The sequence below is a fragment of the Motacilla alba genome, chromosome 20 (genome assembly GCF_015832195.1).
Source record: "Motacilla alba alba isolate MOTALB_02 chromosome 20, Motacilla_alba_V1.0_pri, whole genome shotgun sequence".
NCBI lineage: Eukaryota > Metazoa > Chordata > Aves > Passeriformes > Motacillidae > Motacilla > Motacilla alba.
This window is the reverse complement of record NC_052035.1, coordinates 7,574,975-7,589,928: the sequence shown is the minus strand read 5'-3', so window position 1 is coordinate 7,589,928 and position 14,954 is coordinate 7,574,975. Positions and strand designations below refer to the sequence as shown.

The following is a 14,954-nucleotide window of genomic DNA, read 5'->3' as shown; positions in this document are numbered from 1 at the left end:
GGCCCCGCTATTTCAGGGTCGGGCCATCGGCGCATGCGCGTGGCGAACACCCGAGACTTTTCTCACCGTGCCCGCCCCGCTCCTGGGGAGCTTTGTGGCGCTGGGACCGGGGCGTCACTTCCGGCACCCTCCGGGCTGCCCGGCCTGGCCCCAGCGCGGCCCCGGGCCCGGGTGGGACCCCCCCGGCGCCGGGCAGGCCCCGCGGCCCCCGGTCCCCCGGCATGGCCGTGTTCGACACCCCGCAGGCGGCGTTCGGGGCGCTGCGCCCCGCCTGCGTGCAGCTGACGCGGGCGCAGACGGTGGAGAACGTGCGGCAGCTGCAGGCGCACCTGGCCGGGGTGAGCGGCGCGGCCCTGCAGGAGCTGCAGGAGTACGTGCTGTTCCCGCTGCGCTTCGCCCTCAGGGTGCCGGGGCCCAAGCAGGAGCGGCTGGTGCAGAGCCTGGTGCAGTGCATCTCCTCCGTGCTTGCCGCGACGTGCGTGAAGAAGCAGGAGCTGCTGCAGGAGCTCTTCTCTGAGCTCTGTACCTGCCTCGCTCCCCCTCCCAGCTCGGGCAAAGTCGCCCCGCTGTCCGAGGAGCTGAAGCTGGCTGTGATCCAGGCACTCCACACCCTGATGCATTCGGCTTATGGGGATGTTATCTTGTCTCTGTACCAACCTTCCACCCTTCCGCTCTTAGGATTTGCTGTGTCTTTGCTTCTGACGCTCGCAGAGCAAGAAAAAGCAAAGCAAATCAAGATCTCTGCTTTGGAGTGCTTGCAGGTCCTGGTTCTGCAGTGTGACTGCCAGGAGCACCGACATCTGGATGAAGATGAGGCGCAGCAATGTGGGGATTTGTTTGCTTCTTTTCTGCCTGGGATTTCTATTACACTGTCTCGAGTCATTGCTGGAGACATCAAACAAGGTCACAAAATCACCGTTTCTGCCATCAGACTCTTTTATCTGATTGTTGGCTTGGTCATGGCTGACAAACAGCTAGCCAGAATCCCAAAGAGTAAGGAAAAGTTGCTAGTGGAACACAGCAGAATATCAGAGCTATTGATCCACAGAGGACCTGACTGGACTAAAAGTACTGCTGAAAAACTCTCCCTTCTCTTGCATAAAGTGGTTGAATCTTCTTCTGTTCACCCCCACTGGAAGGTGAGGCTGGAGCTGGTGGAGCTGGTCCACCACTTACTGAGGAACTGCAGTCAGTCACTGGTGGACTCATTCAGTCACCTCTTAAAGGCCTTGGTTGGGCTGGTTAATGATGAAAACAGCGAGGTCCAGAGCAGGTGTAACAAAGTTCTGCAAGGGATTGCAGAGCAGAGGATTGTGGCACAGAGCAGGGCTCTTGCTGATGTCCTCTCTGAGAACCTCCATTCCCTTGCCACAGCTCTTCCCCGCCTGATGAACTCTCAGGATGACGTGGGCAAGGTTTCCACGCTGAGCTTATTGCTGGGCTACCTGAAGCTGCTGGGCCCCAAGATTAACATTGTCCTCAACTCCGTGTCCCACCTGCAGCGCCTGTCCAAGGCCCTGGTGCAGGTTCTGGAGCTGGATGTGACGGATGTGAAGATAGTGGAGGCCCGGCGCTCTGGGCCGCCGGGCCCCTTGCAGCAGGGTGTGCAGAAGGGCAGGTGCCAGAAGAAATATTTCCGCTTCTTCACAGAGGAGAAGGTTTTCCAGCTCCTTCAGCAAGTGTGTCGTGTTCTTGGCTATTATGGGAACCTCTACCTGCTTGTGGATCACTTCATGGGGCTGTACAGCGAGTCCAGCCTGTACAGAAAGCAGGCAGCTATGATCCTCAACGAGCTGGTCACGGGAGCTGCTGGAGTGGGAGTGGATTTCCTGCAGGAGAGGGAAGTTCCACTGAGCACGGATGATCTCAGAGGGTCCATAACATCCATTCTGGATGAGTACATGGACCAGGCGAACTGGTATTTGGTCACTAGCATTGACACAGAGGAAAGCAGCCCTGAGCAGGCAGTGCAGCACCTGGGACTCGCTGTCCGTGCAGGAGGAACATCCAGCAGCGTTCTCCATCTGTCCCCGGAGCCCCCGGTCACAACCCGCACCATGAACAGCAACATCTGGCAGATCTGCATCCAGCTGGAGGGCGTTGGCTGCTTTGCCGCCGTCCTCGGGAAGGAGTTCCGGCTGCTGCTGCTGTCAGCTCTGTACCCTGTGCTGGAAAAGGCTGGTGACAGCACCTTGCTCATCAGCGAGACAGCACTGGGGACACTGGTAGACATATGTGAGGCCTGTGGTTACGACTCGGTGCGGCGTTTGATTAATGAGAACTCTGACTACCTGGTGAACGGGATTTCCCTGAATTTGCGCCAGCTGGCCTGTCAGCCCCGTGCATCCCAGGTCCTGGACACGATGCTGAGGCATTCGGATGCCAGCTTGCTGCCCCTGGTAGAAGATGTAATCCAAGATGTCCTGTCTGCGCTAGATCAGACTTACAATAGCCAGGCTTCCACCTTCCTCAGGGTCCTCCACTCAGTCATGACTGCTCTAGGTACCACAGCAATGTTTACTTTGTGTAACTGAGCCTTGCTGTCACTAAGGGTACTTGTCTTGGACCTTTCCACTTGCCATGGGAGGTTCCAGGTAGCCAAGGCATTGCAGTGTGGTGGCAACTGTGCTTTGCCTGCTGGGGCAGTGCTCAAGCAAAGATCACCAGTAGCTTTCCCTCTCCAGTTTGCCTGGCCTGCAGCCTTTCACAGGAACATGGCCTTTAGTGGCTGAGAAAGGATGAATTCACTGCTCCCATGAGCATTCTGTAGGAGCCCGTGGCGTGTATTTCTTTTTCCTTTTACCGTGTATTCCTTTTTAACTTTCCCGTACTGTCAAGGAGGTGGCTGGGGTGTGACAGCAGGTGCCTGAGTCAGGTGCAATCCCATGAGGTGTGAGAACCATCTCATCTCTCATGGAATCCATGGCACCTTGCTGACTTGCAGGAGGGGATCGTGGTTCATGTCAGTTCCTTTTTTGCAGTGCAGTGGTTTGGAATGCCCAGCGCTGAGGAGCACCAGCAAAGACAGACTGACAAGGGGCCGAGCAGGGCTCTGTCCCAGGGACAGCAGGAGGTGACATTGACAAGTCAAGAAGTGGAAAGATTCTTCCTTGACTATGTCAGCCAGAAGCAGATGGCAGAGGGTGATCTTCCTGACCTGGAGGAGGAGGAGGAGGCAGGTCAGTGCTGTGCATGGCTGGAGAGGAGCATGGTCAGCTTGCAGAGAGACTGTGACCTCTGAGGTGTCCTTTTGTCACATGGGGGCCTTGGGACCAGGCTGACAGTCTCAGGTCTTCTTTGGGCTGGCCTTGCTTCATGTAAAGTGCTGTTGGGTGTTCTCACTTTGTTCTCTTTCAGTGAGGGAGCCGAATGTTTGCAGGTCAAGGCTTCTCTAGCTCTGAGACACAAGCACACTGTGTTTTTTCTTACCTTGTAACAGTTCATTTGGGTTCAGGACCTGAAGTTTCTTCTTTCCAGGATCCTGTGTGGTTTCCTCGTGTTCCCTTGGGAATCTCTGTACTGTTTTCTCCTGGCTAATGATGCCACTGCTCCCTTCTCACTTGGCTGTGGCAGGCACTGCAGACATTCATATAGAGAACTTTTTAGTCTTCACTGGGCTGTGCTGCAATCCTGACCTTTAAATACTTCGTCTTTAAATACCCAGGCTTTTCATTTTTAATAAAAATCAATGGGAAATAAGTCCATGGTGAGAAGAGACTGCAAATGTCAGAGCAGCTGCATTGTCCCGTAAAGAAAGCGAATGTTCCCTGGCCCCACACTCCTAACTGAACCTGACACTGACTCACAGAACTCATAGGCTTAACTGCATCTAAGCACATTAAAAAATGCCAAAGGCCTTACTCAGGAATTTGCAGAGTCGTTGTGGGTGGGTGATCTGTGACTGTGATCTCCCAGAGCTCCCAAGTCATTTTCATGGCTTCAGTAATGGTTTTGTCTTCCAGATGAGGTTCCCCTTGCTAAGCCAGAGCCCAGCTCTGACATGGAAGGAGAGGCTCCAATGCCAAGCCACGCTCAGCTGGCCAGGGATGTGATGGAGAGGTGCATCCACTTGCTGTCTGACGGGAGCCTCCGAGTGCGGCTGAAGGTCGGTAATGGCTGGCTCTGAGGGGACAGATGGTGCCCACGAAGGGGCTGGTAGCTCGTCAGCATGTGTGCCATGCACATTGGGCTCCCTGCCATCCCCAGGTTTGTGCTACCATATGCTCCAGCAGGACAGATCCTCCAAACCTGGCAAGAGAAAGGGAGATAGTTTTTTGGGAGTGCTCTGGATTAGGAAAGGCAGCCAGGCAGAACAGAATCTTAAGGGTGGCTTTGTACTGGACACTTTCCCTTGATGCTCATGACAGTTAAGTCTTGTGCTTTGTCTTTTGGTGTAGGAAACAGAAGCATCTTTCTCCCATCTGTGCCTCCCATCCCCCTTCCTCAGGCTGCAGTGCACAGGCTGATGAATGTTTTTGAAGTAGCTGGGGTGATGATAAGCAGGGCTAAAAGCCTGGCTTTTTTCTAATTATGAAAACCCTTTGAAGGTGGCCTCCTTTTAAAGTGCAAAGTGAGACAGAAAAATGAGGCATAACCCAGATTCTCATCCCAGCAGCCCCAGCTCTGCCAGGTGATCCTGCTGCCACAGCCGCAGTGAGGTCCAAGTGTGCAGCTCAGCCTGTGGGATCAGGGCAGGAATCCTGCCCTGCTCCCAGCCCAACTCTGTACCCAGCACGGGTTGTGTCACTGCAGTGCTTGTCCCTTTCCAAGCAGGCCTGATTTCTAGCTCTGTTCACTTGTCCCCGTTCCTGCTGCGGTAAAACCGCACCCTTTGCTGTTCAACCCCTCCTCCCAGCTTGCTGCCGTGATGCTGGGATCCACCGGAATGCCTGGCACTGCAGCGCTCAGAGTCTGTTCCCTCCCCTCCTGCCCAGGTCCTGGACGTGCTGGAGCTCTGTGTAACCATGCTGCATCCTCATGGAAACCATCTGCTTCCCATGGCTCACCGTGTCTGGCCAGCTCTCGTCACCCGGCTGATTAACGACGACCCTCTGGCAGTGCTCAGAGCCTTCAAGGTATGGCGGTGACTGCCAGCAGCATTTCCAGCTGGGGCTTGGGCAGGAAGTGGCTCAGGCAGTGCTGCAGCTCAGGAGAGAGCACCAAGCTCCTGCAGTGATTTTTAAATGTGGTTTGGAGCATGGGGTCGCCGTGCTCTGCTGTGGGTGGGTTTGTACCACTCTCACTGCAGCTTGTGCACAGGTATAGCCTTGATGCTGCTCCTGGGGGAAGCAGCAATGTTGGTGGTTATTGCAGGGATGAGAAAAACAGCTCTACAGCTTCAGCAGCTGTTAGGGGCACCATACAGTGCAGCTTGGCCATGCTGGAGACACAGTCCCAGCACCCTCTTTGGAAGTCTCAGATTGAAGACAGGGGAACATTTCATGGTTGAGGCATTGGCAAGGTAGGGGAGAGGTTGAATAAACACTTGGCCCTATAATGACATTATTAAAGAGCTCCTGACCTTGTCAGCTGGCTCCTTTCTCCTCTTGACTCACAGGCTGGCCAGTAAAGCATGTTTCCAGAGGTTGTCAGCCCCAGCATTGCAGAGGAATTTGTCTGCTGGGCAGAGTGAGATTCATTTTAGAATCCTTTAGTGTGAATAAAGAGAGTTTTGATTCCTGAAATTCCAGCAGCCATGCACTACAGTCTCAGAATAGCCATACCTATCATGTGCCTGCCCTAAAAGGAGGTAGAGATTGCTGTACAAAAACTAATTTACTCTTGAAAAAGTCAAGTAATCATTACAATTTGCGCCCAACTTGGGTTTTGCTGTATAAATTCCCCCCAAAGTGCCTTCCTGCCTGAATTCCAGGACCAGAAGTGTCATATCAGTGTAAAGCAAACACAACATAACCAGCATCTCAGTCCTGCACACTAAGACCATGAGCTCAGTGAAGTTCCAAAAGAGAGATCAGTGTTCTGGCCACATGGATCCCCCTTTGTTTTTACATGCATTTAGGGCCATTCTCTACCCACTTTGAGTTTGATCCTGTGCAGACACCAGTAGTGCAGGGTGCCCTTTTTCTGTGGCCACTTGGCCTTTCTGCTTGCTGACGTGCTTGGAAAGATGGGTTGTCTGCACCTCAAAAGAGATTTAAGGATATAATCATATTTAATGGCATTTTCCATCAGAGACTCCTCCACTAATTCTGAGTAAGAATGCACAGCTGCTCTTCCCTTTACTGTGCTAATGAGGGACAGGCAGCCCAGGAGGTCAGCCAGGTGACACTGCAGAGCTCACTCAGCCTCTCAAACATTTACCTTCTGCTCATTATGGGGAAACTGGGGCAGGTGTGGTCACAATGCTCTCACCTGCAAAAACAATTCTGCAGGAGAGTGAATGTCAGAATCCCCAGGCTGGTGGGGATCACTGAGCTCCTCCCAGGCCAGTGTGGGCACTATCCCCTGTAACTGATGTCTCTCTTAGGTGCTGTGTACCCTGGGTCAGACGTGTGGGGACTTCCTGAGGCAGAGGTTCTCCAAAGATGTCCTGCCCAAGCTGACCAGCTCCCTCCTCAGCCAGGCCCCAGTGAGTGCCAGAGCTGGGCCTGTGTACAGCCACACGCTGGCCTTCAAGCTGCAGCTGGCTGTGCTGCAGGGCCTGGGCTCTCTCTGTGAGAAGCTGGACATGGGTGAGTACCAGAGGAAGCACAGGCTGTATGGATCTCTGCCAGACTTTACTGTCTCCTTTCAACTTGCTGCTTCTCCTCCTGCTGCCCAGAATTGATTTCCTGATCTTCTCTAGCCTGAATCTGTTCTCTTTGGGAGCTCTGTGAAGAGGTGCTGAGCACTTTTCTCCCTAGGAGACAAACGGGAGAGAAGGTTCCCACCACATGCAAAATGTGACTGCTCATCCCACTTGTGGATGAGAAGAGGGTACAGAGCAGAGTCCCTGCATTGCTGTTGGGCCACACTTTGTTCTTACTGGACAAACTGGAGCCCAGATAAGACTTCTGGCTAGTTTGACTGGTTCCATTGTGGGCTTATCTCTGGGGGACCCTTTAAATCCAGCACATCACAGTCTTCTGTTGAATGAAACTCTGAAATTCTCCCCAAGTGAAGTTTCTGGAACTGGCTTTGATGAGGGAGAAGGTTTGCTGGCTAGTTGCTCTTTTCCTCTCAGTGCCCTTGATTGCTTTCCTGGCTTTGCAGCAAGATGCTTAAAAGGCAAGGTCAGAAGAGCTCTGGGTCAGACAGCTCAAAGGCTCTGAAGCCTCTGCTGCCAATTTGGAGCTGATTCCATTAGGCAGCAGCTGCTGAGGAGGTCACCTCCTACCCCTCTTTCCTGTTCCATTTCTGCAGGCGAGAGTGACCTGAATAAAGTGGCAGATGCCTGCCTGATTTACCTCAGTGCCAAGCAACCTGTGAAGCTGCAAGAAGCTGCCCAGAGGTAATGTCTCTCAAATGCACATCTGTTGGGTGTACAAATACTGGGGGACAGAGGGAGCATGGTGATCCCATTCCTTTTGCACCTTTCCTCTTCCACCTTCCAGCACGTTCAAGTCCTGTACAACAGGGTTTGTCACATTACAGGTGACCTTGCAGTGCGTTTGGGGATAGAGGGGAAGATGTGCTACTTGCTGTTTCCTCACCAAATACTTGAGGCTTTTGGCCCACTAGTGGCATCAAACTGCAGAGGGAAGACAACTATGGAAGAAGATGTGCCAGGCATTCCCTTGTATTTTATCACTTAATACCTTCTGCAGGCTGGGGGATCTACTTCTGTTATCCTTTCATTTTCCCTGGGCTCCAACCCAGGCTCTGCCAGGTGGGCCAGAGTTTGTTTGGGAAGCTGTCAGTCTTGGCACCAGCGTTGCTCTGAGAAGGCTGGGAGAGTCAAAAGAGCAAAGACAGTTTAGGTGAGCACACTCCAGCTCTAGGAAGTGTTGACAGACACTTTGCTGCTTGGTGTACAAAATCCAGCTCAGCATGTTCTGCTGTCAGGATAAGAAATCACTGTTGTCATATGTTGTCACCTGGATCCAAGGCTGGAGATTTCAGGAGACAAAACGAGTCCAGGTACAGAACATGGGACATAAATCAGGAAGCCCTTCTGCCGAAGGATGGGGGTTAAAAGCAGCCAGCCCCCCCTTCCTGTGTGGCCAGCCCTGCCCTCCGCCGAGGGGAGGGGAAAGCAGCAGGTTCTGCAGGCTCTGCGGTTTCGGATTTCCAGGGCAGGCTGCTGGAAGGGAAGCAAAGGGAAGTGCAGCCCATCCGTTCCCTTTCACAAAGCACAGGCTCCCGGGGGTGCGGGGTGTGAAGGGCTTTGTGTGGCTGCGCAGCAGTTCAGAGGCAGCGCTCTCCCGAGCTGGAGCATTCCTTTGTTTGTATCTCTGCACGGATGGGAGCAGGTTTATTTTTACCTTGGAGGCTTTCACAGCAGCACAGCAGGCTCCAGCAGCATTTGTTCTGCAGAGGGGCTCTATGCTGTGGGAGTGCATCCCCTTAATGCAATAATGCCTCGGTCTGTGCAAGCAATGCTGGATGAAAAGCAGAACACCAGGATTTATCTAGACATTTGGAATCTGAAGCTTTTAAATCATTAACCAAGCAGCTTGAGAAGCTGTGCAATTTCCCCCCAACAGCAGGGATAGGGGGAATATGAAATGAGCCCTGTTGGAAGCTGTATGCTGAAGTGAGCTCACTTGTTAGAGCAAAAGGGCAGCAAAGTTCAGGGCAAGTCACATTTTTCTCCTGTGTGTTACTTTTATTATATTTTAAGGGGGAAATGCCATATGTTTTGCTCCTCCCCCATGCTTTTGATGCACCGTACATCACATATGTGAACTGAGCTGCTCCTGGAAGCCCTTGTTGTGTCCTGTTTAACTCCATTGACCAGACACATGTATGCACTGAGGCGTGCATCATGCCTGGCCTGACACTACAGACATGGCAGCATTTGCAGGTTTCTTTTGGGTTTAATTTTTTTCAGTTTAGCCCTGTGTGATCCCTGGTATTGGAGCCTGGATGGATCAGAGTTCATCATATCACGCTCACTTTTAACTGTATTTCCCTGATATGAGGTTTCAGTCTGGAAAAGTCAAAATTAGTTTGGACCATAACAATCAGCTCTGTATCAGGATAAGAATCACTTCTCAGCCACCCTTCCATTTCTGTTCTCCAGCTGCTGAACCACCACATTCCTCTAAGTTCTGGCTCTTCTTGCTCTCCATGTACCTGAAAGTAATCCTGCAAACTGACACAGGCTGTCACACATAAGGGCCTTTCCATCTAAGCAAGGGCAGTGTTATCAGCCTGATACATGAGAAATTCTGCATTTTAAATGCTTCTAAAAACAGATAGACCAGAACTAATCTTAGCCCCAGCCTGAGCGCCAGCGTACGTCACATAACTCAGCTTTATCACTGCAGAAATCATAGGAGGTAAAAGGATGTTTGGAATCAGCTTGCCATGGTGATTTACACTAACTGGCCTTTGCTCAGCTCTTAGGGTTCTTATTCAACTGATGGGTTGTGACCTGTCAAGAGCAAGGTCAGGACTTGCAAAGTCAGCTGTAGCTCCAAAAATCATACACTGACTATGTGAGGATTCTTTAGGCATGCAAAGGGCTGAGCAGGAAGTTTTGGCCAAGGAGCTTGAGCCACACAAAAAAAAAAAAAAAAAAAAAAAAAAGAAAAGGAAAAAGGGAGTTTGGCTATCATCCAGGGATGTTATCATGCCCCAAGGAGTCTGCTTAATCCCATTTATGGGACCCTGTAGCTTTATTAGATGAAGCAGTGGGAGTAAGTGATTTTTGTAACTGCAGCTTCATGCAATACTCAACAGGCAAAAATAGATGCCGGGAAAAAAAGAACTCCAGCACATCTGAGGAAGAGAAAATGGGACAATAACAATAGGTTTTACTAGAAGATGACTGCTGAGAGTATTCCAGGAGGGTTTTATCCAAAGCTTTTTAAAAAACCAAACAACAAAAACCAAATGCAAAATCACCAAAGGGACCAAACCTACTGAAGAAGAGTTTGGGGGTGTCAAGGAGCACTAGAAAAGTGTTTGCCATCATTGAAGAAGATGAGCCCGTGCAAGGGTGGGGAAGTGCCCAGAAAGACTCGAGCAGGGGAGGGTGTGTGGGGCCCCACCTCTGGGAGCAAGGCCAGGGGAGATGGTGGAAACTGAAAGTCACAGTATGTAAATCTGAGCTTCTCGTCAATTTATGAAGTTGGGTCATCCCTGACAAGCTTTTCACTTCAGGGAATAAAACCTCGAAGGAAAAGAGATTAGGAAATTGTCAGTGGCCCTTGTCAAAACTGACAAGTAGTTTTCCATTCTTTCCGTTTCAAGTGATTGTTTTGAAATTTACACTTAATTCCTACTAAATGTTTGCAGCCCATGACCTTTCAGTCAGCAGTCTGGATAGGAATGATTTTTTTTTTCTCCCTAAGATGCTGAAATAATTTCCTCAGTTCTTACCAAAGCCTGTGGTGGGCTGTATCCAGTTAAACATTCAGCAGGGATGGAAAGGCAGGAAGCCTTGTCCTTCTGCCAGTCTGCTCACTGTGCCATGGCTTTGCTTGGAGTTTGGGAAAAGACAAGGCAACAGAATAGCCAAATTGCTCTGTGCTAGTAGAATAAGTTTAGCACACTTGGGACAAATATGAGCTATTTTGGGACCTTTTTTCATACCAAGGTTGATTATGCAGCTTACCTCTTCTGGTTTGCTTGTGTGCTTTGTTGGGTATTTGTTGTCAGCTGTCACTCCCAGGCTGGATTGAAGCATGCCAGAACAGCCACCTGCTCAAGGCAAAATTCAATAAAGTGATATTTAAGAAAAAAAAAAAAGAAAAAGAAAAAGGCAACAACAGAAAACAAACTTGGATTAACCCCAGGATTCTTTGCTATGGAAACAGGTTGCTTGGAAACTACCCCAGAGTTAGTTTGAAAATGTAAAAGTCAAGTTGTTCTTTAAGCTGCAGAGCACTCCAGGCTATCAGGAATAATCACAGCCTCGAACCATTATGGGCACCAGAGGCAGTGAGTTCTCCAGGGTCTGGGTAATCTCTGAGGGTCGCTCTCCCTGGAGCAGCTGATTGGGAAGAGGTTGGAGAGCAGAGTGTCTGTGCTGTGAGTGTAAGAGCTACAGCTGTGTGTGTGCCGGGGATCAGCACCCTGCTGCACAATATTCCTCATTCCCATGTTCGCTTCACAGCAACTCATTGTCCTTGCCTGCTCCCATCCCAGCCATAAGGAGCAAGGATTATCCCTGCAGCTGCCCATTGAAAACTGGGTGGAAGCACTGGGAGCTGGTGTTTGCTGGCACACGGAGCTGTGTGCTCCTGCTGGCACTGCCAAGCTGAGGGCACGGGCAGGGCAGTGTCTGCAGAGCTGGAGCCAGCATGGCAGCAGTGAGAGTTCCCTACCCTGCCCCTGCCAGCCCCTCACTTGGGCTGCACTGAGTGGGCCAGTCCTCCCCTTCCAGTCAGCAGAGGTGCAGGAACAAAGCCAGGGGAATGAGGAGTCCTGTGAGCTCACCTGCGTTTGGCCAATCCACAGAAAAAGGTGGTGTTGCTGAGGCAGCTGTTGCCAGGCCCAGCTATCACTGTGGAGCAGTGATATTCCCAGTGGTTTCTCTGGAGCAGGCAGATAGGCACTGCCAGCACCTTTGGGAGGGGACACTGCCAGCAGCTTCAGTGGTGACATCTCCCCTCTTGCTGTTCAGAGACCTGCACTGAGGGACAGGTGAGGTGTTAATGGCAGAGAGGCAAAAGCAACAGCTTTGGCTGTGCACGAGTAACGAGTCACATCCACAGGGTGATTGTGAAGAGGAGAGGGAGCTCTCTCCTGCCTTCATCTCATTTCTGTGCTCTTTTGCTTTACCCATGGCATTACACTCCCTTTTCAGAGGAGAGCTTCTCAAAGGGATTTCTTCCTGCTTTACATTGGAAGCAACCTCACTTTAGGGATGAAAGCTCTTCCAGGAGAAATTTGGACAGCAATCAGATCTGGATTTTGTGTGGCTTTTGTAGCAAGTGATCTTTGCTTTTAGAGAGAGAGTTCAGTCCTGTACTTCTTGGGGGAGCAGAGACAGACCTACTTGATTTCTCTTCCTGTTACCTGACCTGGCAGCTGTTCTCCTCACTGAAAACTACAGACCTGAAGACTCATGGCTGGGCTTTACTGGGATCTTGGAAAACTGTACCATAGGTGTGCTGAGTGCCTTTGGTGCTCACAGAGCCCTCAGCACCATTCAGGAAAAGGCCTTGGAAATTCCAGTCCAATTTTGTTCATGGCACAGCCAGAGAGTTTAATACCAGTTAAGCCTAGTACAGCTCCTGTGCATTAAACCCTGACACAGACCTAGCTAAGCCCAAAGGTTGCTGCAGGGAGAGCTGGCAGGAGGGGGTGGGTAAGTGTAGGTCACACAAATCAGCATTTGCTCTTTCACTCCTTGAGCTTCCTGCTCTTCAGCAGCAGCTGTGTCCCAGCAGCTCACAGCTGGAGCCCTGTGTGAAGGGCATGCTGGAAAGGCAAATCCCATCTTACTGAGGTATGGAAATGCAAAGTGAAAACCATCAACACAGCAGTAAATCTGCAGAGGAAGTTGTGATTCCTCTTTTCCTTCATTCTGTTGTTAATGAAGATTGTGTTTGGTTTAGGTTTAAAATCCTGCTCTGTGAAAGATGACAAAATTTTGGAGGCAGCTAATAAGGACGTGGGATGGTGGGAGATCTCACTTGAGCAAAAAGCCCTCAAATACGGCGTTGAGCTTCCCTTGAGGCCCAGCCTGGGCAGCTGTCCCCAAACACTCTTGGGTTTGCCACCTCTGGAAAGGCAGAGAAGCCCAGATGGGTTAAATCCTTCACTCCTAAAAACCAGAGAGGGTGGTGAATAACACAGACAGCTTCTCCCAAGATCTCTGCAGGAGCTGCTGTCCTAAAGATCCCAGATATGTGTAGGACATGCAGTCACCCACAGTCACCTCCCCAGCACGTGGGACAGGCAGGTTTATGCTTGTGCCAGCAGCAGCTCACAGTGCCAGCACCAAGCCTGGGTCAGTGCTGCACCAGCTGCTTGTTTGATATCTGTAAGTGACTATGTGTTATCAGAAATATTTTTCTCCCACATGCCAGTAGCTGTGAGACACAGCTGCTTTCTTGGGCACAGGGGCCACTGCACTGCCCTCTGTAAAGAGCCAGACTTGTGCAGCTGCCAGAGGTTGCCAACAGCATCAAAGCTTTCCTTAGCTCTTAATCACCCTGTTGGGTGCCAACCACAAGGCTTTGTCCTTACTCTTCTTTCCTCTCTTCCTACTGTTTTCCACAGTGTTTTCCTGCACCTGATGCGCGTGGACCCTGACAGCACCTGGCTGCTCCTGAGTGAGGTGTGCTGCCCCGAGGGCTACGAGCCCCCCCACGCCAGCCTGCAGCCGGTGAAGCTCCGCGGGATGGGGCAGCCACGGAATGAGCTCACAGACAACGTGCTGCTCCTGCTCCAGAGGCTGCAGCAGCAGGAGGGCACAGCTCTCAGCACCAGCACACGGGAGGCATCTCCTTCCTGACAGACCCACACAGCAGCTGGGATGGAAAAAAGGAACCACCAGGATAGAGCTCACCTGGGAAAACACCATAACTAAATACCCAAATGGTTCAGGGGCAGAGGAAGGGCTGCCCAGTCTAGGGCACTGGCTGAGACACTGTCCCTGTGGCAGAGGGTTTATTTTTTGAAGGGGTGTTTGAGGATGAGGTGGGTACACGACCCTAACTCCTCCTGACTTGTGCCTGGCCAGCACCATATGCAGAGAAAATGGCACATCTGTTCCAAATTCTTCAGTATGAAGAGTTATCTTCCAGAAATTACTTCCTAACCCTTGATCCTTGGGGGTTGCCCCTTTAGCACCCCCCACACCTCTCTGATCTCTTCACAGCTGTGATGATCCCTCCCATTCTCAGCTGGACAGTGACTGACAACTCAAAGCAAAAGCTTTTTCTGGCCTTTACCCTTCCCAGGAAGAGAGTCTTGTTTGGGGTGCACTATAAACCTGTTCTCTTTAAAAGCAGTTAATCTCAGAAGTTAAAGTGCATTTCCAATAAATTCCTCACCTCTGTTACTGTGGAGAGCAGCGTGTCCTCTCAGAGGCAGCAGGGCTGCTCCTCACAGCTGCAGTTTGCTGAGACCAGATGGAGGCGGCCAAACGTGCTCTGTTCTCTACCTCACTCCCTGTGAGGTTCTGCAGAGAATCAGCCAGCCCTGATTTACACCTGGGAGGGATTTACGACTTCTCCCATGTCCAGATCATGGTCCTCAGGCCGTTTCTAACACCCACCCCAAGGAGAACTGCATGAAGCAGCTGCCTGCGCCCCAGTACAGCCTCTGTGTCTGTCCGTGGTCAGGCAGTGCCAGCCCCAGCAGTGCCATGGTTTGTCAGAGCAGGGACAGTGTAGTACAGTGAGCAGAGGATGACTCGTCTTTGGGGTCAGCTCACTCCCCCTGCTGAGGGGCCTCTCCCCTGATCTCCAGCTCCCACATCCCCAGGCTCTTGCTGCAGAGGTTGTCCACAGGCACTGCTTTGCTCAGCTGCTCCCAGATCCCTCAGCTTCACCCGAGCGGCTCCTGGCAGCAGGCTGCCTCCTGCCACCTGGGGAACATCTATGCAAGTGAAGCAAAAGGGCAGATCTTGACTAAATTTGGAAGCAAGCTCAGAAATACAAAAACCAAAGCAATAAATAGATTGTTACATGGAGCAGGCTTTGTGCATCACTGTTGGGATCCTGGGTGGACATCCAAAACAAGTCTCTGTTGGTGGGCCCAAGGGCACTGCCTCTGCTGCCACATCCCTCAGCTGAGTTACCTCCCCTTGTGTCCCTGGTTTTATTCAGGCTTTCCTCCTGTTTGCTTCTCCAGGGAAAACACAAGTCAGTGGCTTTTTATCTGCTAGGACA

General features: G+C 51.4%; 1 protein-coding gene across 1 annotated transcript; it reads left to right on the top strand.

Annotated features, from left to right (window-relative positions):
* The first annotated feature begins 22 nt into the window (after positions 1 to 22).
* TTI1 (TELO2 interacting protein 1) lies at positions 23 to 14,753 on the top strand. The gene is made up of 7 exons (XM_038158643.1): positions 23 to 2,502; positions 2,982 to 3,179; positions 3,963 to 4,105; positions 4,935 to 5,075; positions 6,488 to 6,692; positions 7,363 to 7,450; positions 13,339 to 14,753. The coding sequence occupies exons 1-7, from the start codon at positions 222 to 224 to the stop codon at positions 13,571 to 13,573; spliced, it is 3,291 nt and encodes a 1,096-aa protein (XP_038014571.1). The 5' UTR covers positions 23 to 221; the 3' UTR covers positions 13,574 to 14,753.
* The last annotated feature ends 201 nt before the right edge of the window (positions 14,754 to 14,954 follow it).

Coding starts and splice junctions, on each gene's coding strand:
- TTI1 (XM_038158643.1), top strand. CDS start 222: ATGGCCGTGTTCGACACCCCGCAGGCGGCGTTCGGGGCGCTGCGCCCC. Junction 5,076..6,487: donor CAGTGCTCAGAGCCTTCAAG/GTATGGCGGTGA, acceptor TGTCTCTCTTAG/GTGCTGTGTACCCTGGGTCA. Junction 6,693..7,362: donor CTGTGAGAAGCTGGACATGG/GTGAGTACCAGA, acceptor CCATTTCTGCAG/GCGAGAGTGACCTGAATAAA.